The 24,238-nt window shown below is 36.2% G+C and overlaps 2 protein-coding genes across 2 annotated transcripts; one reads left to right on the forward strand and one right to left on the reverse strand.

Moving 5' to 3' along the window:
* The first annotated feature begins 4,585 nt into the window (after window positions 1-4,585).
* On the forward strand, window positions 4,586-10,880 carry ginm1 (glycoprotein integral membrane 1). Its single transcript, XM_056481317.1, has 8 exons — window positions 4,586-4,738; window positions 5,017-5,079; window positions 5,173-5,272; window positions 5,993-6,150; window positions 7,537-7,696; window positions 7,789-7,997; window positions 9,403-9,566; window positions 9,981-10,880. The coding sequence occupies exons 1-8, from the start codon at window positions 4,649-4,651 to the stop codon at window positions 10,093-10,095; spliced, it is 1,059 nt and encodes a 352-aa protein (XP_056337292.1). The 5' UTR covers window positions 4,586-4,648; the 3' UTR covers window positions 10,096-10,880.
* katna1 (katanin p60 (ATPase containing) subunit A 1) lies at window positions 10,879-22,584 on the reverse strand. Its single transcript, XM_056481316.1, has 11 exons — window positions 22,390-22,584; window positions 20,619-20,781; window positions 20,390-20,532; window positions 18,690-18,876; window positions 16,599-16,714; window positions 16,367-16,472; window positions 15,561-15,719; window positions 15,338-15,464; window positions 14,065-14,196; window positions 11,866-11,992; window positions 10,879-11,766 (listed from the first exon to the last, which is right to left on the reverse strand). The coding sequence occupies exons 2-11, from the start codon at window positions 20,778-20,780 to the stop codon at window positions 11,568-11,570; spliced, it is 1,458 nt and encodes a 485-aa protein (XP_056337291.1). The 5' UTR covers window position 20,781; window positions 22,390-22,584; the 3' UTR covers window positions 10,879-11,567.
* Window positions 22,585-24,238: the final 1,654 nt, after the last annotated feature.

A 24,238-nucleotide genomic window follows, 5' to 3' on the forward strand; every position in this document is an offset into this window, starting at 1 on the left:
GTTTCCACACTTGTTCCTGATTTCAATAAAAAAATGTCGATTACACAAGAAACCCACAAACAATGGAAATTTTTATAAGTCGGGTGGCTGAATCAACAGAAAATCAGCATTGTTCAATGTGTATGAAAAAACTGGCATTACGGTGACTACACCATGAGAATACAGCTAATATGTGAATGACATAAATAGCTTGGATTGAGAAATTACTGAAGCAAATCTGATGTTCTGATGGAAAGCACAGCTACAGGAACTGACAGATATTATTCAGTCTCAGGCAAGGTTGTCAGTTTTTTGCAATGGGAATAAACAAATATATTGTTTATTAATGTAGATGAACACGAACATGCTCAGGTGTATCAATACCTGATGTGTGTATATATATTCATTCATTCATTTTCTTTCAGTTTTATATTATAAAAATATTTTGCTATAGGGTGATGAAACTGTAAGAATATTTTTGTGAGGAGAGGTTGTCTGTGTGACATATTGGCAGGACTTGCTAGGATTGTTGCTAAATAATAATGAGAAAAATTATCTCTGGAAGAATGTCAGTTAATAATGATTTAATCTTTCATTTTCCTTCGGCTTAGTCCCTTTATTAATCTGGGGTCGCCACAGCGGAATAAACAACCAACTTATCCACCATATGTTTCATGCAGCGGATGCCCTTCCAGCTGCAACCCATCATTGGCAAACACCCATACCTACTCATTCACTACGGACAATTTAACCATCCCAATTCACCTATACCACGTTTTTGGACTGTGGTAGGAACCATGCATGTGAACTCCACACAGAAATGGCAACTGACCCAGCCGAGGCTTGAACCAGCGACCTTCTTGCTGTGCCACTGTGACGCCCTGTGTGTATATCATGTACTTGTATATGTCTTGGATATAACTGCTGTAAGCCAACCATGTAACTGATGCAGGCAAATCACGGATCTATACAATGACTTAATGACGTAATATAGGACAGTGTGGCAAATGCAGAATGACTTGGGCAGAAGTGAACCCCAAACATGTGAAAATTATTTTTAAAATAAGGACAATTTAAAAAAATAAATTACATTCATATTCAATGTATCTGATTAAATCATTTCCCAGTGATGTGTTGCAGCTGGAAGGGTATCCGCTGCGTAAAACATATGCTGGATAAGTTGGCGGTTCATTACGCTGTGGTGACCCCAGATTAATAAAGGGACTAAGGTGAATAGAAAATGAATGATTAAATCATTTTTGACTGACATTCTTCCAGAGATCATTTTTCCTCATCATTTAGCAACAATCCTAGCAAGTCCTGCCAATATGTCACACAGAAAACCTCTCCTCACAAAAATATTCATACACTGTTTCATCACCCTATAGCAAAACATCCCACTGCAAGTGATTAAACCCAGGTAGCAAAGAATTCTGGCCAAGATTTGGCATAAATCTGGCATAGCAGGCATTCATCCGGCACTGGCATACAGCATGTGGGCCAAACATGGCCTGCGTTTGGCAGAGGTGGCATCGTCTTTAAGGCGGCACACAATACTTGGGCCAGATATCAAATGAAGTATTTGGCCCTGATGTTAATAATTGATATGTGGACCATGTAAGTTTGGTGTATCATGACCCACACTTAAAATACATTATTATTATTTTCAAATAAAGAAAAAAAGATTCTACCAATCAGGTCGCTTTGAGAAAAAGCACGCCTAAAGCACAATGACTCATGGGTTTATCAATTACGCTGCAGTCGTGACGCACCAACATATCTGGCCCAGTTCAGGCTCAGTTATGTGTTATTAGTTGGCTAAGACTTGGCCCAGATATGGTCCTTGTTTGGCCCTTGTCTGGAAGCCAGACTTGGTTCAGTCATGGTAATTCACTGCGACGTGGGCCAAGCAAAAGCTAAATGTGTGGGCCAGAGATATTTTGCTATGTGGGTAAGTAAATTTTTCCCTATAGGACTCCTGTATAAATCATAAAAGGAAACTGCACAAATCCTACAGGGAACATGCAGGACTCCGGCAAATATCCTGCAGGGATTTTACATTTACCCAGTAGCAAAATGTAACAATTTCACATAAAAGGATATAATAAATATTTACAAAGATATGAGAGGTTTACAGAGTGACCGTACAGACTCGCATTGCATTGGGTAGTACATTTTAACATTTACAAGTTTGAAGTTGCTGCATGGTTTGGTTGAAAACACTGAGCTATGACTGTTTTACAAAACAATGGTTCTTTTGATCCAAATGGCAGGCGAAAATCATATGAAGAATTATTAAGAAAAATGTAATTATAAAATTCAACATATGAACATGAAATTTAGGCTAATAAAAAAAAAACAAATATTTTGCTATAGAAAGCGCAAATTCTTATTTCATTTTTTGTACATTATATTTTATACAAGTATATATTTCATCACCTTAGAATTATAAGGTTCTATCTGACATTTTTTTCAAAATTGAGTTATTCGCATATTCTTATTAAATGACAACTTGTTTACATTATATTCGTTTTTTTTTTTATAAGTTGTTTACATTTTAAGACATTTTATTTAAAAAACAAAAAAGGTTTTGTCTGCAAAGTTGAACTCTAGCTTGGCTCTATAAGGTTCTTTCTGTGAGCCAATCGGCATTTTTAATGCACGCACGAGGACCAATCAGGATCAGCTTTCTTTGTCATTTTGCCGGACTGCTCCATTAACAGCGGAAAAGACCAGAAAGACAAAACTCACACAAAATCAGAGTTAGCTAAATAATGAACCACACAAAATTGAAATGCCCTTCCAGCTGCAACCCATCACTGGGAAACACCCATACACACTCATTCAGACAAATACACTATGGACAATTTAGCCTACCCAATTCACCTGTACAGCATGTCTTTGGACTTGCGGGGGAAACCGGAGCACCAGGAGGAAACCCACACCAACACGGAGAGAACATGCAAACTCCACCCAGAAATGCCAACTGACCCAGCCGATGCTCGAACCAGCGACCTTCTTGTTGTGAGGCTATCGTGCTACCTACTGCGTTACTGCAATTTTACATTTTATTTTAATGTCGGCGACACGGTAACGCAGTTGAAAAACGATAGATGTATAATAAAAAATGTATATATTAAATGTGAAATATATTAATTTGTTTACATATAATCAGCGAAACACTTTTCAGTGTTTATTAAACTCATTTGGTCATCGTCTTTATTTTAAAGTCTTTACATTTAAGCCTTGAAGGGCAAATACTTAATTTAATTCATGGGGCATATAATTCAATAAATATAATTCAATAATTCATATAAAGCATAAAATGTAATAAATATTAACATATTAATTAGATAAAATTAAAAGCTGTACTGGGAAAAAATGTTTTAGGGTAGCCTTGTACGCTTAATTTGAACAAGTAAAAATATTCATCCTAAAACATGACAAATGTTATAGAAAGCACAAATGTAACTTTCTCAAGCATCAACATATTGTTACAAGACCAAATTATATATTTTTAGATTGTATTTCTTGAAAAGTAATGCTTCAATGAATGATCTGCCAGACAGAACCTTATAATTCTAAGTGGAAAATGACTTTTCAGAATGAGAAGGTTCTATCTGCATTCATCATGGGTTTTTTTTTTTACTCCAATTTGCAAATGTAAGAGAACTTTGATTATTTACATTAAGAAAACCCTTAGGGTCTCTGTCATGTTCATGTATGAAAGAGAACTGTTACACACATGTTGTTTGCTGTACGGATTGCAAAAACTTTATAGCTCAATATCTCAAAATCATTTAGAACGCAGATAGAACCTTATAATTCTAAAGTGACGATTTATATAAGTAGATGTTATTGACGAACTCGCTGTCAAACACTCGTCAGGTTCATGTAGATCAGAGGTGCCCAAACTAGAGCCCGTGATCCGAAATTTGCCCATGGTAACCTTTGATTTAACCCACCATCCAATCTGAGAATAGAGTGATGGGGAAGGTTAAGACGAATGAGTTTAACAGACATTGTTATTTAATATATAATGTAACCTTTTTTTGTTTGTTTGTTTTATTGGTGAGCTACAAAAAAAAGCAAACTGAAATAAATGTTTTAATTAAATGTTGTAAATTAATCAGATTTTTTTATTTATTTAAATACTGTCACTTTACAGACAGAGAACAGTGCAGAAGTTGTTGGAGAGCAAATCAAGGCAAAAATAAGACACAGGTTGACTAATGTATTCAGCCTCGAACTCCATTCTGTTATAAATCAGATTGTTTTATTTTTACTATTTTAAGTAAAAGTTAAACTATAAAATAAAAAAAAAAACGTATATGCTGCATTAGTAGTTAATATAAAGCAATGTTTTCTAGTTATACTTTGAATACTATTAATAATAGTTTGATATTTTAACGTCGGCCCACAGCCCTCAATAAAGTTTGTTTTTTGGCCCTTTATAGGAAAAAGTCTGGCCACCCCTGATGTTGATTCATGTTTTTAGACTTCAGTTCTGTGGATTTTCCTGTAATGTCTCAGAAGTCCCACAACGGGGCGCGAGAGTTCCAAATCTGCGTTACGTCAAACAGGAATTACCACAGTTACGACACATGACGCGCAGTACGTCATGCGCGTATTTTGATTCACGTCTTGTTGTTAACTGGGGTGATAAAAAATGGCGTCTAGGTGTAAAATACATCTAACAGTGGTTTATTTGATCATCTTGTGTATTCTAGCCAGTGCTCAGTCGAAACAAATGACCACGGTGAGTGATTTATTCTGAGCTGTTGTGCTGTCTTTCTGATGTATTCACATGTAGCTGCACAAAGGGCTTATCCGGTCGATATCTGCCAAGTTATTTATTCGGTTAATTGAACATTTTCAGGAATTATTTGCTTGTGATACACTTAAGCAAATCATAAGTGGTTTTTCAGAATAATTTACATAAAGCAGTGAGCTGCAGCTTTGAAAGCGTAAGGACAAGACTGTCAACAACCATGTAAACAAACGCGGTTTATATTGTGCATGTGATTTATTTTGCAGGAAACCGTCGTGTTAAACGTTACAGCGCTCAGTGAAATTAACCAGACTAAGTACAACGTACAGGTAAGATAAATGAGAATTACATTTTTGGAAATATTTACTAACAACAGTAAGGTTTTGTAGCGAATAGATAAAATGAGTTATTCTGTATTTCAGATTAATTTGAATATTGGTCTTCTGGACAATGACGTATTTATTAACGGAGCTCCTCTCAAGCCTTCAGGAGTCACGAGGATGACATGTCCTGCTCTGCTGTGTAGGAATTTTAATTTTTCCTCATTAATCAACTGTATTTAAAGTGCAGTCAAGAGAAACAGTGACCAATCCTATTACAGTTTTTTTCCTTTTCTTGTTAACACTTTAAAATAAGCTCCCATCTGTGTATGTTACTTATTGTAAACTAACTACTGAAAAGCATCTTAAAATATCTAAAACTTCTAAACTCTTAATGTTGATTTCAACACTTACTGTACATTTTTAAATGTTGGTCAATGGCTTTATCCTGACCCACACTTGTTAAAATATATGAAAAAATAAATGAGCATACATTTTAAAAATATCTATAATTTGAATGCACTCTTGCTGACACATGAGAAAAAATCTAGTGGTTTAAAGCATGTTGGAAAATATAAAGATTTAAATCGACTATTATTAGTATTTTGGGGCTGCATTATGATGTCTTTTAATGTGTCATCAAATAATTATTCTTCTAAATGTGCCTGACACAAGTTTGTACTATATAAACATTTGTTGGAGTAAATTACATATGATTGGGTGTCTTCTGGTAATAAATATTGCAGGATGCATTATAATGTATGGGTGGAAAATTAAAGCTGTATTCCACTCTTATTGTTTTGATGCTTAAACCCTTTTCGCCTCAAACTGAGATAGCTCAAGCTAATAATAAAGGGTTGTGTTTTTAATAATTAGCATTAATAAATATTAATATATACTGTAATATGTTCTGTGTTTGCAGTGGATGGTTATAATGTGAGCTCTGGTAATACAGTGGATGGCTTGGTTAGCTGTGAGCTGCGGCTGATGGCGAATCAGTCATATGTTCAGAGTGATGCTGCAGAACAGCTTCTGTACCTCGTCCTGAGCCAGGAAATAATACAGCTGGCAGATGAAAAGGTTTTAACCTTTATCTTATGAATTATGACTCACATCACTGAATTATCTTACATGCATAGCTTTAAAAAAAACTTTGGAGACAAATTGTCAGTTTCTCTGGACATACTGGGGTTGTTAAAGGGATAGTTCACCCAAAATGACAATTCCGTCATCATTTACTTTCCCTTTACTCATTCCAAACCTATTTTGATATTTCAATCCTTGTATGGTGTTCGGGTCTGTGAGACCCGTTTTCAGTTTTTTTTAAAAGAAAAATTAAACAATGAATTATTTGTTCAACCTGAAATTCATTGGCTTTGGCTTATTTTCTGTCAAGAACATAAATCCGAACAAATTTTCAATGACCGCATGATGTACCTCTCCAGGTCTAATAAAAGTCTTGAAAGTGTAGGTCCAGTGTTCCTACACTCGGTCTTCCTCCTTTCTGGTGCTGCGGTTTTCTTCCCCTCCTGCTCCCGCACAAAGTTGCAACATTGTTGAAAATTCAACTATCAACACTGTCTGCTCTTACATTCCCGCACATTTTACCCTCTCTCTTGCGGGAACCAAGCTTTTTTTCTCATACCCTGTCCCATCTGTGCATTAGGGGCGTAATACTATAAATAAGACTTTGCCAGTGTGGTTGCTTATCACAACTGATCAAGATGGCCAAAAGATTATCTGCTGAGAGGGCCTTGCAATTGATTGTGGAAGAGAGAGGAGCTTCTAATGATGATGTCCATGACCAAGGTGGGAACAATATGAAAGAAAAAAAAATTAATTCATCAATGTGATCTAACAAAGGTAAAGGGTAAAAATTAACCATGTTTGCTGTTCATATGGCTTGTAATTGGGATGAAGTAAACATTTGTTGAGTAGTTTAACCAGACCCATGAACACTGGCTGAGTAACAAAAATACGAACACCACACAAGGGTTAAAGAAAGCTGAAGGTCTGTAACCACTGACTTTCATATTATTTGTTTTGCTACTATGGAAGTCAATGGTTACAGATTTTCAGTTTTCTTCAAATTTTCTTTTGTCTTCAAAAGAGTTACACAAAGGTTTGGAACCACCTGAGTGTGAGTAAAGTTTCATTCATGAAAACACGATCACTAAGTTTATCCAATTTCAAAACAAATGTTTTTTTTTGGTCAGTTGGTCAGAATAGTAAGTGTGATATTTTTGTAATTGAAAATCAGAGATAATACACCAAATATTGATTTCTTAATTTATCTTAAGTCTATTAGTATTATGTTGTCTAAAATGCTGAGAAACTGAACATTTTCAAGTGGTCTTGTCATTTTTCCCTTAGCTGTATGTCCTTCACAGTGGATTGTAATGCTTTTGAGAGAACGCAGCCTGTAGACTGAATGTGCTCAAGCACTTGATGTTCCTGCTCCTATAGGTCCAGCAGCCAGAAATATCAGAGGTGGAGATCATGTGGAATCAGAGCTCAGAGCAGATGACACAGGTCACCAACGTTTACCCTTCAGCAAGAAGCAAACTCTCCATTATTCCAAGAGAGAATGACGTATTGGTGACCGATGCATCTGTACAGAGTGCAGGTAGATTATGTGGCTTGAAGTCATGATCTCTGATGATCTGGCTTTGGTGTTTTAACTTGAAAGATAATATAATCATTCTTTGTCTTTAATAGTTGAAGACCAAGTGCGAAACACCACCAGCCATTATCTGCTCAAAAACTCAGAAACCACCCAGGAGGAGATTGCAGCTCCAGGGAAACTTCCTGAAACCCCCCTGCGGATGGACCCGGAAACGCTGTATGAGTCCAGAGAGGAAGAGGAAAGGCGTTCAGATTTCTTGCTGCTTGGGCCTCCTTTAAGTGGGTCCATGTCCTCATACAGCGTAAGTATATAGTGCATACATAAATGTGTTTACAGGCTCAAAAAGCCACATTTCACACAAAGTTTTTATTTTTCTGATGACAACTTACAGCTTGTAATACTTACAGCTTCAATATTTCAACAACAAAAAATATTTTCTCGAAGATCTATTAAAAAATAGAAATGTTGTCGGCGCAATAGCCTAGTGGTTAGCGCGTCGACATATGGTGCAGTAGCACGTCAGGGCGTCACGAGTTCGAATCCCGGCTCGAGGACATTTCCCTACCCTATCCCCCTCTCTTTCTCCAACTTCGCTTCCCGCAGCTTTGCTCCCATAGTGGAAGGGGCGGAGCTATCGGGCGCACATGTTGGATTCCTTTATTTATTTTGGATTGTGAAAGCAAAATTCTGCAAAATGATTATAGCGCCTCCCGATGTTGAATACAGTTATACTCATGGCAGGTTTTATTTGGTAGTTTGGTCAATTATTTCCTTTATTTGGCAACCGTCAAACGTCATCAGGGAAAGGTGTGAATTTCTGCTAAGTAAAATAGCCATTAGTGTTCCAATTGGGACGACACGATATTCAAATACCATGCTGTCGAGTGGGTAAGTGCAAAAGTGTATAGTGTGCCATTTAGGATGCAGCTTGTATTTTTCCTATGCTTTGAACCAAGAGATAACCCAAATAGGTAAATAAGTAAAAAACTAATTAAGCTTAAAATTGAACCTTCAATTTTTTTGAGATACTGAATTTTTCATTGTACTAAGTTGTAAGCATCACAATTAAAACAAAACTCTTGAAATATTTCTGTGCAGTGTATATAGTAGAATAGTGCAGTGAATCTAGAATTATAAAAAAGTCAAATTTTTTTATTAAATTGAAAAAATTCGAATAAATAACCCGTCCAGAGATGTGCGTATATACTACCATCCAAATGCCTGAGGTCAATTTGATTTACTTTAAGCTACAAACGACAAATGAAAATGACAAAAGCAAGTACATTTAAGTAAATACATTTAGAATTTGAAAAAATCTAATTTTATCGTTTGATTTTTATTTCAAATAAATGTACTTTCAAGCTTTTTATTCATATCCTAAATGTTTATGATGGCTTTCACAATAAATAAACATTTTTAGTGATGGCTGCTATGCAAGCACTGCATCATGAAGCTTAATATCTGTACAGAATCATGTTAATTAAGTTTTTCTGAATGAATTCCACCATTGAAGAAACAATACGTTAAATTAATGTGAACATATGGGTCACATATTAAATCCATTAAAGATGTCAGAGCTGAAAACAGGTGATTAGTTTTCCTATGGAGAAAATGAATGGAGATTCTACTTACAAACTCTTCCGTCTTGCTGTCTCATCAGTGTTGTCTTTCCCACAGAGCAGTAAGGTGTAGTTGTGTCTGTGCAGGTGGCCTGTCAGTGGGTGGAGGAGTTGAGGGATAAACTGAGGCGCTTCTGGTCAGACTCCGTGCCACTCTTCTTTTTGGTCATGTGGGTGGTGGTGGTTGGTGTTGCAGGCTCTGCTGTCATCATTAAGATCCTGGATCTAATTTTCCCTTCCTGTGAACACAGGTACAACCTGAACCCACATCACTGGTTCAGTAACAAATGCACAACCTTAAGGATGATATTTAAATGATCTGAAGCAGTGGAGCAGCTTTAAGGGATAGTTCACCCAAAAATGAAAAAAAAAAAACTCACTATTTACACTCCCTCAAGTGGTTCCAAACATTTTGAAGTGTCTTTTTACTGTTGAAATCAAAATATGTTGTTATAAATAAAGCTTAAAACAATTGATTTTCATAGTAAGAAAAACAAATACTACGAAAGTCGATGGTTACAGCTTTCTTCAGAATACCTTCTGTGAGTAAATGACAACAGAATTCGAATGTTTGGGTGTACTATCCTTTGAAAATCTGCTCATTAATTCAATCGTTGCTTTTACTTGTTCACCTGAGCATTTTTTGTTGCTCTTTTTTTCCATAGGGGATTCTTTCATCTGAACCCAGAGACCCTGATGCCAGATGATGAAAAACTGAGCCTAATAGACAACATTGAGGGGGACATGACAGAAAAGAGCATTTTGCTGATTGAAAAGTGATGGATGTGTCATCATCAGTTTGGTTATGTGGCTTTATTTGGTCGAAACACCAATGAGTTCAGTGTAGCACTTTAAAAGAAACAAAAAGAAAAACTCCTGAGGACAGATTTCTATTTTCACGTCTGAATTAGCAGATTACTTTTGTATTCATCACTACACTGTGCTTTGGGGGATTGTGCGTTGTAAGGTGGAATGGTAAAAATGCTGAAATGTAAAGCACAGGAGCGAAAATACCCCTGCCTTTCTCACTAAACTGCTTGCTGTGTGGAATTACTCTTGCCTGATGAGTAAAGGGTCATCGCTGACAAATAAATGGTGTAGCATCAATGGAAAGAACTATCAAAATTTTTGATAGTACGATTTTGTGTGGTCCATTTGATTTAAATGGATTTTGTTTCTTATTATTTCTTACTCTGGGTCAAATTTTATATGTCCTTGGTGAAACTGCCTCTGTTGCTTAATGTGGTTTTATGTGCTATTCATGTTGCGTCAGATATTGCTGTTACATGAAGCATGCATACCAGGAATTCATCGCAGCTTTCACTTGTATTAGATGAATGAAATGACCTACTGTATACGCTAAAAAAAAAAAAATCATTATTGTACCTCAGCATTTTAAACATTTCAGTTGGACGCTTACATTTCATTGTAGCCCATCTTAAGATGTTGTGTAATTCTGAAGCATTGTTTTTCTCTGGTTTGTTACATGAGTAAATTCTGCACAAACAGGTTGGCTTGCCATTTTTTTTAAATGTACATCTCTAATAAAAGCAAACTATATTCAATTTAAAAAAATATTTATTCAACAAAATATGTCATTTTTACAACTTGATCATGGCAATCATATGGAATATCACTATTGAAAAGAAACCAGAAGTTCAATAGTGTTTCTGAAAGTGCCGAACTCACCTTTAAGACAGTCTGGTCTCATCACTGTTAAGACTGTGATCCAGCGCTTGACACTTTGGCCCTCATATCAACCACAGTAAACGGAATAGCTTGCATAGTGCTTCACCTAAGGCAGCATTTGGATCTAGAAGGATTTGCTGGTCTTTGGTCAGTGGCAGTGATTTTATAGGCACAGATAAAACAATAAAAAAACCAAACAGCCCATTACTGTGCTTAGAACCTCAGTACTATTGTCTGTACACACTACAGGAAGGAGCTGTTTGTTATAAGGGCACCAAAACTTTTCTGACTCTCCTACACTCATGATTTCTCCCTTCATGCTTACTAATACAATTCATGGAGTGAAATTCAGTTCAGGAGGTAAAAGCTTGACGTGTATTCAGTGAGCCAGAAATGATAACCTATTATTATTAAATATTAAACTATAAATATGTACATAAAAGATACATTTTTTTTTCTAGGCCCCTTTGACTTGAGGCTGGTCTGGGGTGGGAATGCTCCATTGAAACTGGCCCTCAGTCTTTCAAAGTGCCGAATGTGATGGAAGAGTTTCTTTAGCATCATCAGCAGGAGCCAAACTCTGCAATCCACTTCTCGTATTTCTCCAGGTCAGCAGCGGATACAGATTTGGACACTTTCTTCAATGCCGTCTCGAAGTCCTCCATAGTAGTGGGCATGTGCATCTCATCTTTGGGTAAGTTTCGTATCTCCTCTGGTGTCAAACCCTCAATCCGCCGCCTCATGGCCATTAGCGACGCATCTCTGCAACAATTAAAAAACAATTCATCACTTCTGCAACACTAACACTTTCACAACTGAAACTGATGTCAGGTTTAACTAAAAGATGTTTGAGAGCCAGACCTGCAAACGTTAGTGATGTCAGCACCAGAGTATCCTTGCATTTGCTCCGCAATCTTGTCCATGTTGACGTCATTGGCCAGATCCAGCTCCTTCAGGTTGATCTTGAGTAAATCCACTCTGCCTTTAGCTACCGCAAGACAAATTATGGGTTGAAATACATCCAATGAGAATTGATGTTTAGTTGAGATGTATTAATCTTCTGGCAGCTAATATGGTATTATAATGAGTAGGGATGCGCCAATAGGATATTTTGTCCAATATGATAGTGATTTGAACAAAATCTTTGGCTGAATCAGATGGCGACATTGATCAAATGTATGTAGTACTACACAGCACCCGCTAGTGTTTCTGCATTAAACTGATTTTACTGAACAAGGACTGGATTCATTTAACAATGAACTGTCCCAACATTTTAAGAGGCACAGGATAATAAAACTGCAAGATGAGAATCTTCAAGTGTGATTTTTGCCATTCATTTTTTCTTTTAACCTTATATTTGACATTTAATAGAACATGTTTATTTAATTAACTTACAGCCAATGCTGATGTTATATGGTCTAATATTTAATACAGATTATATTTTTTTCATTATTCAAATTATTGATTATTCAAAAGATGTGGAACACATTGCCTCTGTGTATTTAACCCAATGACTGTCAAAAATATGGACTACGCAACAGTGCCTTTTCCCATTGAATGCTTTGAAGGCAAAACGCCTCAAGATGGCCACTCACTGTCGCAAACCACTGCTGAAATTGGAGCCTGGGCAGGCACAGAAGGGCCTACCAGATGGAGCCAGAGGCGGAGCCACGTAATCAAGCTTCCAACCAAAAGATTGTTCATCAAATCAACCACACCCCCAGAAATTCTCATTTGACCACCTGTATCTACAGTATAACAAAGGCTCGCTAATATAAATATAAGCATTTACATTTAAAAGCGCGTAATAATATACGATTTCAAAACTGTGTGATGTAAGCTGTTTTTAATCATTTAATAAAAACAATATATGTTGGACTGCAAAATAAACGATCTTTCATACACTCTAGCCCAAGTTAGATTCAGCTATGAGCACAAAAAATATTTCTCTTATAATGGGTTGTTGGTATTCATACCAATATAAGGTGTGTATCAGCAAACTAATAATAAAGCCAGATAAAACCCTCACTTTACTGAATAATCAGTGATCCATCAGATCCTATAGGTCAGATAGTATTCACCTTATTCTCCGTGTACGAGTGGGCGCAGCCATTGGAATCTTTTTGGCTCGAGACTTCCGGTCTCATTCACTTCCATTCATTTTTAGACGTTAAAAACAGCTCGTTTTGCTGCTTGGTGTTGCAAACTGATGTTTTTATATTATATTATTCTACTTTGTATGTATAGTCATGAAAACATTTGTTTGTAGAGTAACTAGTTTGACCATTTTCTGCCGTTTATTATTCCTAGTCATTTTCCCATAGGGAGCTGAGTCAGAAGTTCTAAAACAATCGCAAAAACGAGCACACTTCCGCATTGAAGAAAAAGGTCAATAGTTTACTGCTAAACTTATTTTATCATGGTAAAATAACACAGAAATCAAATAATAACGCTTCAATCTCCTCCTGAAGCTCCGACGGTCTGCTTTGAGAAGCTGTCAATCACAACTGTCAATCATGATGACACGCCCAGTTTTTATAACATTAAATTACTGGCTAAAAACAGTTTAAAGAAATGAAGATCTGCACCTATTTCAGCATGATAACCAGTGCCTCTATTGACCAAAACCATCTTTCGGGAAAGTTTATTGCAAGTGTAATTATTTTTTTTATTTGGGCTCAAGTCTCGTTCATTAACACGGAGGAGGCTGGCTTTATGGCATGTACTGCAGCCAGCCCCCAGGGGGCGATCTAATGGCCGGGAGCATCAATCAAAAGCAGGCATGTGGCACATTTGAATTAACCCTTTAAAGGGCACTTATTAAAATATTACTTCTTGAGTATTACAAGACTTGAACTTGTATGAACCTGATATTATATTGTAAACTATTTCAGTAAAGTAATATGGTTCTTTACCCAATAAATCAATGGTATCTGCCTGCCTTCCCAATATCATTGCTGATAGCTTTAAATTAATCTAATATTGGCTGATAAATATTGTGAGTCAACACATTGGTGCATCCCTAATAATGAGTGTTGGTTTTAGGGTGATTCTGTATACCTGAGGGCAGAGGAATGTAAATTCTCTTCTCCAGTCTGCGTCTCAGAGCTTCATCAATGTCCCAGGGAAAGTTGGTGGCTGCCAGGACCATTACCATTTTTGATGGGTCATTTTCAGATGTCCCACCAACACCTGAATAGCACAAGAAGTGTGTTTAATAGGGGTGTAAAGATGATACACAAAATGACATTTCAGCACCCGTCTCCATTACCCAAGTCAAAGTTAGGTATGATCAGCCACACAGCATAAATAGTTTTCAGGGGTGTTTACATAACATCGTTTTCAACTAAATTCTGAAAACTTCATGAGCGCTTTATGGAGCTGGATTAGTCTCACTAATAATTCAATATTTATATACACACGTATATACACACTCACAAAAATAATTTACATGCACAAAAAGGTACATATTCATTAAATACATTTTACAAATGCAAAACACCATTTAACCAATCAGATGCAAGCTCACTGTTCTACCAATCATAGCTCACCAAGAGCACTGTAATGAAGCTCAACTATACACACCTTTCGCCTTCTAACTTAATTCACAACATGTGCGTGTGTTTGTAGTGAGCTCGCATCTTATTGGCTAAAGGGAAGTATGTAATTGTCTCCTGCATAAGAGGAGGTGAGCTGGCAGGCAAGTAAAACAAAACAACACACATTTCGAGGGGTGATTCGCACGTGAAAGAAGATTTGCATATGCGTTCATGATGAACTCGCAAATTTTAAAACATGCAAAACAATTTACAACTCTATGTCCAAAATGTTTTGAGTGTGAAACGTATTTTATGAATGTCTTTTTTTTTTTACCTTTAATGGATAGGAAAGTGTAGAGTATTGACAGGAAAGCATGGGGAGCAAAGAGAGGGAACGGATCGCCATAGGATCACAAGGCGGGAATCAAACTCGGGTCGCCATGAGCATGTGTCGACGCACTAACCACTACACCACTGGCGCAGACCTGAATGTCTGTTTTTATTTTGTGTAGCAGCATGCTAAATTTTGAAAATAAATTAAATCTTTTTTGGAAGAAAATGCTGTTACAGTATGTAAACTACAAAAAATTCGTGATTTTGGGAAAATGGTGTCATTATGAGCATAAATATTATATATTCCTTCAACAGCAGACTACAAGATGATATGTGCACTGACACAATGTTTCTTTACAAAGTGGCATTGCCAAAACTGGTCCTGTATGCATATTATAGCATTATTTGTAACACACATTATAGCACATTCAACTGTTCAGCTACACTGAATAAATAAATACCATCCATTTGGACGAGTAGTTCAGCTTTAACACGTCTGCTGGCTTCGTGTTCTTCTGAGGTTCCTCTGCGGCTGCATATGGAGTCAATCTCATCGATGAAGATTGTGGTGGGCGCATAAAACCGCGCCTGAATCAACATGCGAACACAGACAAAAATGATATGTAGAGTCATAAAAGATGAAGGTACATTTGCTACTGTTTCACTATGACACAATGATTTTACCATTTCAAACAACAGCCGGACAAGTTTTTCAGACTCTCCTCTGTATTTGGAGGTGAGGGTGGAGGAGGACACGTTAAAGAAGGTGGTTCGGCACTCAGTGGCTACAGCTTTGGCCAGTAACGTCTTTCCTGTGCCAGGCGGCCCTACCATCAACACTCCCTAAAATAATACAAGAGTTCACTTATTGTGTGCAGGAAAAAAAATAAAGACTATATAACGCAGCAAAAATCAATCTTAAAACACATACACACATATATTTATTCATTGCATGACTTTTAATAATACAACTGTTGCAAACATCGATTCTGCTACTGTTCAAAAGTCTATGGTCAGTACGTTTTTGGAGACATAGAAGGTGCATTACATTAATCAAAATGAATATTAAAAATATAATGTCATAAAAGAAATGTCATATATTCTGGTCTTCTGAATCTTCTATTTATCAAGGAATCCTGAAAAAAAATGTTTCTTCACCAAATTAGCATATATGAATGATTTCTAATGGATCATGTGACTCTGAAGTCTACAGTAATGATGCTAAAATTCAGCTTTGAATCTGAAAAACAAAACATTTGAATACTAAGCACTTTTTTTGTTGTTTTATCACTTAATTTTTTAACAGTCGTGTATAAACATGTATAAATGTAGAAGAGTATATAAATGATGATAAGAAATGTTATTTCAAAGGAACAAACAACAGAAAGTATTAAGACCTGTGAAGAATTTACATTGCTCTAATATTCTGAGGCATTCAGATGGAACTTAAAATCCTAAAATACATGATTTAAAAAAAAAAAAGTTCATACCTTCCATGGGCGTCTTATTCCTTTAAAGAACTCAGGCATCCACATGGGCAGAACCACTGCCTCTTTAAGCAGCTTCTTGGCCTCCTCCAGGTCAGCAATGTCCTCCCTGTAATAAAAAAATCTAAAACTTTCATAGGTGTCTGATTATTTTGCAAAAAAGGAGGCCATCTGAGAAAATCAATGAGATATGGAAACACTTATGTAACCGTGAGGAGAGAGCAGATCAACTCACCATGTGACATTGGGATTTTGGGATATGATGTCTCTTTCCAGAGTGTCAATCAGGTCTTTGTCTTCTCCTCCTCTGTCAAACCTCTTCACCTCAGTCTCCACAGCCTCCGCTTTGTTCTACAGAGGGCAGAAAGGGTAATTTTTTTGGCAAAAATTTGAATTAGAATAAGGCACATCAAACAGATTGAAAATCCTCTCTTTTTGACTTGATATCGAAAGACATAAGCAGACCTGGAATCTGGAAAGGGGGTTATGTGACATACATATGAATTAATGAGATTAATTAAAAGATGTGCAAGAGGATAACCTCAGCATGTCTGCTATGCAAGTTGACATGGCAATGTGTGCTTTGAACATAGCTTGCAGTTTATGTTTTAGGGTTCATTCACTGCTGAATATAATACATATTCAATGGTGACACATTGAATATGTTTCTTAACATATTTGAAAAATTCTCAATAAAACAGTATTACAAAATAATGTTTATTTATATAGTTATTTGATTTAGTTTAATTTGATCTTTTTTTATATATCAGTACATTTTCTATTAAATGCATCACTCATGTAATTCTATTATAGAAATGTATCTTACCTAATAGCAAATGTGGAAGTCATCCAGAATTAAATTAATCACTTTCTTTTAATTTTTAGTACACAAAATGAATCAGGAGAATTGAACTACATATGAACACACCATACGTTCTGCTATTTTGTTGCTAATTTTCATCGTATTCTGCAATTCAGAACTAAGCTTTCCATTTCATGCTTATGTTTAACCCTAAACAATTAATAATTACACCTAACCCAGGCTAACAGTCAAATTACTTGCTCTACAAATCAGTGTTTATGATAATACGTTAAATTAAAATAACATGCCGGCATGTGATCAGCCAAGGACAAAAAAAGAAGGAAGATGAGAAAATTCCTTAAATAAAGAAAAAAAATATAACAAAATAACAAAAATAACAACAGTAAGAATCTACATTCTGGAGAAATAGAAATGCAGTAGAAAAAGAAAGTAAATCCTTACATATTTGTGTTTTTTTTAATAATAAAAGACATAATGATTCTAAAAATAACAATAAATAATATTCTTTATAGAAATATTTGATATTAACCACACAATTTAAGTTTCATTTTTTTTGTTTTATCAAATTAAATGTTTAGCAGTTTAATAGTCACTTAATATTTAACAGGTTTATACTTTGGACCTCAATGTCGGGACAGATCCACACACCGCGGCTAGATGGCGCCACTAACTCGGTTAGTTCTCTTGTGTCCACAGAATACAATTTTTTCTGTAACTTAGTAGACTCTTTATTCAATGTAATAAATAAACTGCAAGTTAGTCAACAAATCAAACTGTAAAAATATTAAGTCCAGTTGAATTGAGTAGCCTAATATACTTTAACATTCCACCCTGAACAGATAGGCTACATTGCTAAAAAGTTGATCACTTTCCATTAATTTTAATTATTTACAAATATATTTTTATGTAAATCTGTAATATGATCTAAACTTGTGAAACTTTCAGGTATTACATTTCAGGTGCTAAACTGTAGCACTGAATAAATGAAGACATAAGGACAGATGACTTGCATAGGATAATAACAAATGTGCGTCCTGTGGCTTTATTTATAATGTAGATAGAGCAAACATGGTCGTGACATGGAAAAAAAAAATTTAATTTGGATTTAAACAAATTACAGGGGTCACATCATTGAGCTCGGAAAATACAGAAATCACATCCCTGAACATAAGAAAATACCTGTTTGCAACATCAAACAGCACAACAAGCTCATTTTTACGGCTATAAACCAATGGAGGTGACCGGAAGTCTCGACACAATTAGGCTACAATAGCCGCACCCGCTCTTCTGTGAAAAATTAGATGAATAGTCCACACTACAAAGGAAACACTTGCCTGTTCTGCTTTAACCCTTTCTAATATGTTTGCTTTGATCTAAGAAACCGGTCTCACAGGTTTATAATGTTAATACAGGCATCTGATGCTATAAGTAAATATCGTGGCTGTGAGTACTTTATGACGCATCAGATTTAGTCCAAACAGGGATCCACAGATCCTTTCTCACCTTGTCTTCTTTGGGCTTTGAAGGGTTCTCCTTCTTTTCTTTGGCTTTCTGAGGTTTGCCTTTGTCTCCATTGGCCACTCGTGGTGAGGGTCGAGCCTGCCCGCGGGGACCAGCGCTCAACCTGTTCCCATGGCCTTTACTGTCTTTATACGGGACAGAGGATTTCCGTACTACACATGGAGACGATCTGCCCACAAACACACAGCAAAAGGACAAATGAGACTCTTATTTTCATTTTGCTTAATGGAATGAATTGTTCTTAGCTAACATTAGTTCATAATCAGATTACGGTTTATATAACAGGCTCAACAGACCTGAAGGCAGGCATGAAAGAGTATGAGGGACTGAGAGATGCTGGGAAGCCCTTCAGATTTTAATCTAATTCACATGACAGAAGTGCTGATGGAGGCTTTAAAACTCAAAAACAAGCACTAAAAGAAATCCACACAGTGTGACTGAAAAATCTATGACTTTCTAGTTCTTCAGGATTAAGGATGGGGATTTTTTAACAGCAAACAGAAATGTTAAACTAAATACTATATTACTTTACAAATTTTCCACTAAAACAAAAACATTAAGCAGCAACATACGGTTAATTAAAGAACATAACTACAAAATATATTATTCAGCATGTCATACTTGAGATTCTTTAAAAATGTTATCATCAAATCAATTTTAATTTAACATTTGAATTTGTTGAGGCCTATAAAAATTAAACAATAGAATTCTTATAACTTTATCCTCAGGGATTACAGGAGTTCCAACAGTCTGCAGGCTTCATGATCCGAGAATTGAAGAGATTTTAAAAATTGTTTCACATTTCAAATGGGTGTAAACATCCGAGTTTAACGTGCAAAATAACACAATGGAATTAAAACTATTTTAATTAAGAACAAATGAGAGAACGAAAACCTTCAGGCACCTTGTGAAGACCTAACTGATCAAAAACAAGCTAAAACTAGCCTATAGGCTAAAAATGCGAGATTATTACAAAACATTTTGAAACACAGAATTCTCACTAAGTACATCATTATACGATGCATTGTACATATACATTGTACGAAATATGGTCACATTGTCGGTTTACGTGAAAACATTTTGTGATGACAGTCAGGAGTGTTTAGGGTGGAAAAAAAACAGACATGGACATATAAACAGTATTATATCGAATCGCATTAACATTGATGTCAATAACAACGATAAGCACTGGACTTTTTTTACTCTATACCAGGGATGGGCAAACTCGATCCTGGAGGGGCCGGTGTCCCTGCATAGTTTTGCCCAACCCTAATCAAACACACCTGCTCGTAGCTTTCTAGTGATCTTAAAGACACTAATTAGGGTGTTCAGGTGTGTTTGATTAGTGTTGGAGCAAAACTCTGCAGGGACACCGGCCCTCGAGGATCAAGTTTGCCCATGCCTGCTCTATACTGACCTAAGAGTCAGTCACACACCATAAATGTTAAACAATGCGAATCTAAAAGTGTGTTGATATTAGAGATAAAAGATAAAAATTTATCGGCCGAAAATGTTATACCATTTAATAGACCCTCTAATTTTTGTGGCTTCAGTCATTGTTGGGGTACTCATTTAAATCTGAGAGCATTAACAGCTTATATTGAAATTTATATTGTTATAGTTCAATATCGAAAATAGTTATCGGGATGCCATATCTCCCAGCCCTACATGGACATGTGTACCTGTGCTCCACATGAACAGGCATAATGTCATTGTCCTGGGCAAAACTGCTGGGTTTAGAAGGTGTCGACTCCATCTGAAAGCTCTCAAGTGTTGTCATGATCTCTCGAACTTGCTTAGTTTCCTCATTTATCTCCTGCCAAACCTGAATGAGATACACAAGCTGTTACAAGCAGTGAGAAACATTAGCTAACAAGGTAATGGTGATTCTCCAGTTGGATAAACTCCAACCTGCTGCCACTTCTGCTGTAGAGAGGAGTCTCTGACGGAGTAGAGGTATTTCTTGATCTGTTCCAGGACCCCCTGATAACAGACCACCGCAGAGCTGTAGTTCCCCAGCAGAGCGTATTCCCGAGCCAGCTTCACATTCTCATTGATCTCCCCTAAACTCATCCTGCAAGAGCTCAGACATAAGAGACAGCCAAACACAAACCGTACAGAAACATTCATATTCTAAACAGAGATGTTTGTGCAAATATAAACCACAAGTTTAAAGTCTTCTTGAGATTTGTAAATGTAAGTGTTACTATTTTTTTAAAGCAGGATAACAGCTTTAAAAAAATAAAAACATTTTTTAAATGCATTTTTATATTTGCAACTCATCGATATGTAATAACAGGCCCGTAGCCAGTCTGGTGAAAGGGGGTGGTCTCGTTTTATCTCAATAAGTGGACATTTTTGTGGTTATAGGCCTCATTTAGGCTACTATTTAATTATGACATGTAAATACTGCATTGTAGTGACATTTTTAGCACTATTTTAGCTGAAATAGATTGTTGGATGGTTATCATAACCAAAGAAGTACATTTGAAAATTCATGGATAACAATAGTCACTTTTGGTGCTTTATACCTCTTTATTGTTCATTTTTTGTTCCAAGATTTAGAATAAAAGTTATTTGTAAAATATTTTCTCAACTTAAAAACAACACAGTAGCGAAAGAGGACTTCACTTGCATCAGATTGTAGGTTCTCTTACACAGCTGGATGTTGGACCCATGAAAAATAATTGTTTGCATTGACCAAAAGTGATTAGCTGATATCACACTGAAGCGGCAGCCGACAGAGGATTTAGCTTGGTCTTAAAACCTTTTTCGATGGGTTATGTTTACTATTTATGATGGCATAGCAGTCAAAATAGGACAAATGAGCTCATGTATTGGACAAATTCTGGACATTTGTCAGTGAGGGGGTGGGTCTTTTGAACCACCCAAACCCCCTGGCTAGGGGCCTAAATAAATTATGTGATCATTGGTTTGTATTTTCAATTTTGCATTTATTTTTACAGAGGGAATTTTTGGATTTTTTTATCATCAATAATTCAGAAAATACTAAAAACAGCCAGTAATAATAAGTTTTATAAAGAAAAATGTTTTATATTCATCCATTCATTCATTTTCTTTTCGGTTTTGTCCCTTTATCAATCTTGGGTTGCCACAGTGGAATGAACCGCCAACTTATCCAGCACATGTTTTACGCAGCGGATGCCCTTCCAGCTACAACCCATCACTGGGAATTTTTTTTAATATAATCATTCAAATTATGTATGAACATATCCCCGTGTAAAATATGCATATAGATATGAAATAAAAGTAACGTATTTTGTAAAAAAGTAACGTAAGTGTTGCAGAGTAACGATTTTAAATGGAGATATTTTTGAGAAAACAGACAGAAACTAATGAAGCACGACAAAAGAAACACGTTTAACTGTTACAAGTACATTGAGGACGCTTTATTTACAATAGATTGAGATAAAAAGAAAGTTTAAAAGGTCTCACTTTAAGAACAAGTCAAAAAATTAATAAGCCGACAGGAACATATGTTAACATGGTACCTACATGTAAATATTGGATCACAATAAACTGCCTAAGCAGCAACGATTCAAAGTTTGCAAAGAAAACTTGGTAGTTCTTTCCTTAATATTATGAACTTCCATCAAAACAATCACATTTTAAAACTATTTTTACCGCGGTTTGTGTTGTTATAGAGTTGAAATGTACAAACCTGTAAAGTGGTCAGTCTCTGAAATGTGTAAATCTTTCCGAAAAGTAAACGTAAGGCATTCAGCGGTTGTTGGTGACTAAACCTCATGCGTGTGCTAATGTGGAGGAGGTTGTACTTAAAAATAATTTATAATCTACAAACACACACTCATAAATCCACTTTAGAAGTTCACTTGTTTGGGAAGGGCACTTTAGATTGGGAAGGCAGAAGCAAATGCGAAAATCTCCTGCGCGTCGGCCTTTCAATATAAAGGTCATAAGAGAGCGAGAGAATCCCTTCAAAATAGTAGTGGAGAAAGGAGCGACGCAAGTTAGTGCATAAATGGAAGAAAAAAAAAATGGTGTAAATAAATGTAATGAAATATTGCTACAATATTTTTGAGCAAGTAGACAGGAACGATGCCATACTACAAAGGGTGTTTATTGTAGTTTTTTTTGTATCTGAATAATGTGGAAAGTTAATATTATAAATGGGTCTATAATCTTAGATACTATTTAGAAAATATATAAAGTTTATTTGCACTCTTATTTACTTCTATATTACACATTACTATTTTATCTGAATTCGTTTTAATTTTATTTAACTTATTTTGGGGATATTTTGGAGCTTTTTGTATCAATTATGTTATATTATTTAATTAATATTAATAAATATAATATTAGAATTTAATATCTTTGTTGATCTTAATAAAATGAAAGATTATTTATTTTAAAAGTTTACTTACTATTAATTCACTCATTCGTTCATTTGTTTTCTTTTCGGCTTAGTCCCTTTCAAGAGTTCACGCCTAGCTGATGATTGATTATAAAGCTTGTTTGGCATGCTGTCCCGGGAGAGAGCCTTGAGCTCATAAGATTCTTGAGCCCAGGGCTCCCTCCTGTTGCAGAGCAAGAGGGGAGTTTGAGCTCAGGAAGATCTCGAAACTCCCCTGCTGTAGTAGCTGACAAACAGATAGTAATTGCTCTTAAGATATAACTACTTACGGGGAGCACATCTATGATGCAGATTTGGATTTAGTCAACTGGGATGGTGGGGGGCTCAAGGGAAACCCACGTGAGCACAAGGAGAACATGTAAACTCCACACAGAAATGTGGGCTGGTTTGGTAAGGACCAGTGACGTTCTTGCTGTGAGGCAACAGTGCTAACCACTGGGCCACCGTACCACCCATAAGAAAGTAGGAGGAATAGGGGTGGAAGGGGGAATTCTTCATAACAAAGATGGCTGTGATATGGAACTTAGGGTATTCAAAGTGACTAAGGAATTGTCTGATTGGTGAATCATGAATTGGCTAATGCAGGACCAGCTGTATTCAATCTTAAGCATGTGATCCTCTCAAAATTAGTTTTTAAATAAACGACTTTTTAATCAGGGGTCGCCACAGTGGAATGAACCGCCAACTTATCCAGCAAATGTTTTATGCAGCGGATGCCCTTCCAGCTGCAACTCATAACTGGGAAACAACCATACACTCTCATTCACAGACATACACTACGGCCAATTTAGCTTGACGGAGCACCCAGAGGAAACCCACGTGAACACGGTGAGAACATGCAAACAGAGAAGCCAACTGACCCAGCCCAGGCTCGAACTAGCGACCTACTTCCTGTAAAGCGACAGCGCAAACCACTGAGCCACCACAACACCCTAGTTATTTATTTTGAAATTTTTTATGCATTTTTATGCATCCTACAATTTACAATGTCTCTGGACCCGTTTGAAAACTTTTATTTACATACCATATTTATTTATATACAGTTGAAGTCAGAATTAATAGCCCCCCGTTTATTTTTTTCCCCAATTTCTGTAATAGAGAAAATATTTTTTCAACACATTTCTAAACATAATAG

Source organism: Danio aesculapii, chromosome 20 (assembly GCF_903798145.1).
Source record: "Danio aesculapii chromosome 20, fDanAes4.1, whole genome shotgun sequence".
NCBI lineage: Eukaryota > Metazoa > Chordata > Actinopteri > Cypriniformes > Danionidae > Danio > Danio aesculapii.

Coding starts and splice junctions, on each gene's coding strand:
- ginm1 (XM_056481317.1), top strand. CDS start 4,649: ATGGCGTCTAGGTGTAAAATACATCTAACAGTGGTTTATTTGATCATC. Junction 7,998..9,402: donor GGTCCATGTCCTCATACAGC/GTAAGTATATAG, acceptor GTGTCTGTGCAG/GTGGCCTGTCAGTGGGTGGA. Junction 9,567..9,980: donor TTCCCTTCCTGTGAACACAG/GTACAACCTGAA, acceptor TTTTTTCCATAG/GGGATTCTTTCATCTGAACC.
- katna1 (XM_056481316.1), bottom strand. CDS start 20,780: ATGAGTTTAGGGGAGATCAATGAGAATGTGAAGCTGGCTCGGGAATAC. Junction 18,877..20,389: donor CCTGTTCATGTGGAGCACAG/GTACACATGTCC, acceptor GTTTGTGGGCAG/ATCGTCTCCATGTGTAGTAC. Junction 15,465..15,560: donor TCCGGCTGTTGTTTGAAATG/GTAAAATCATTG, acceptor ATGTTGATTCAG/GCGCGGTTTTATGCGCCCAC.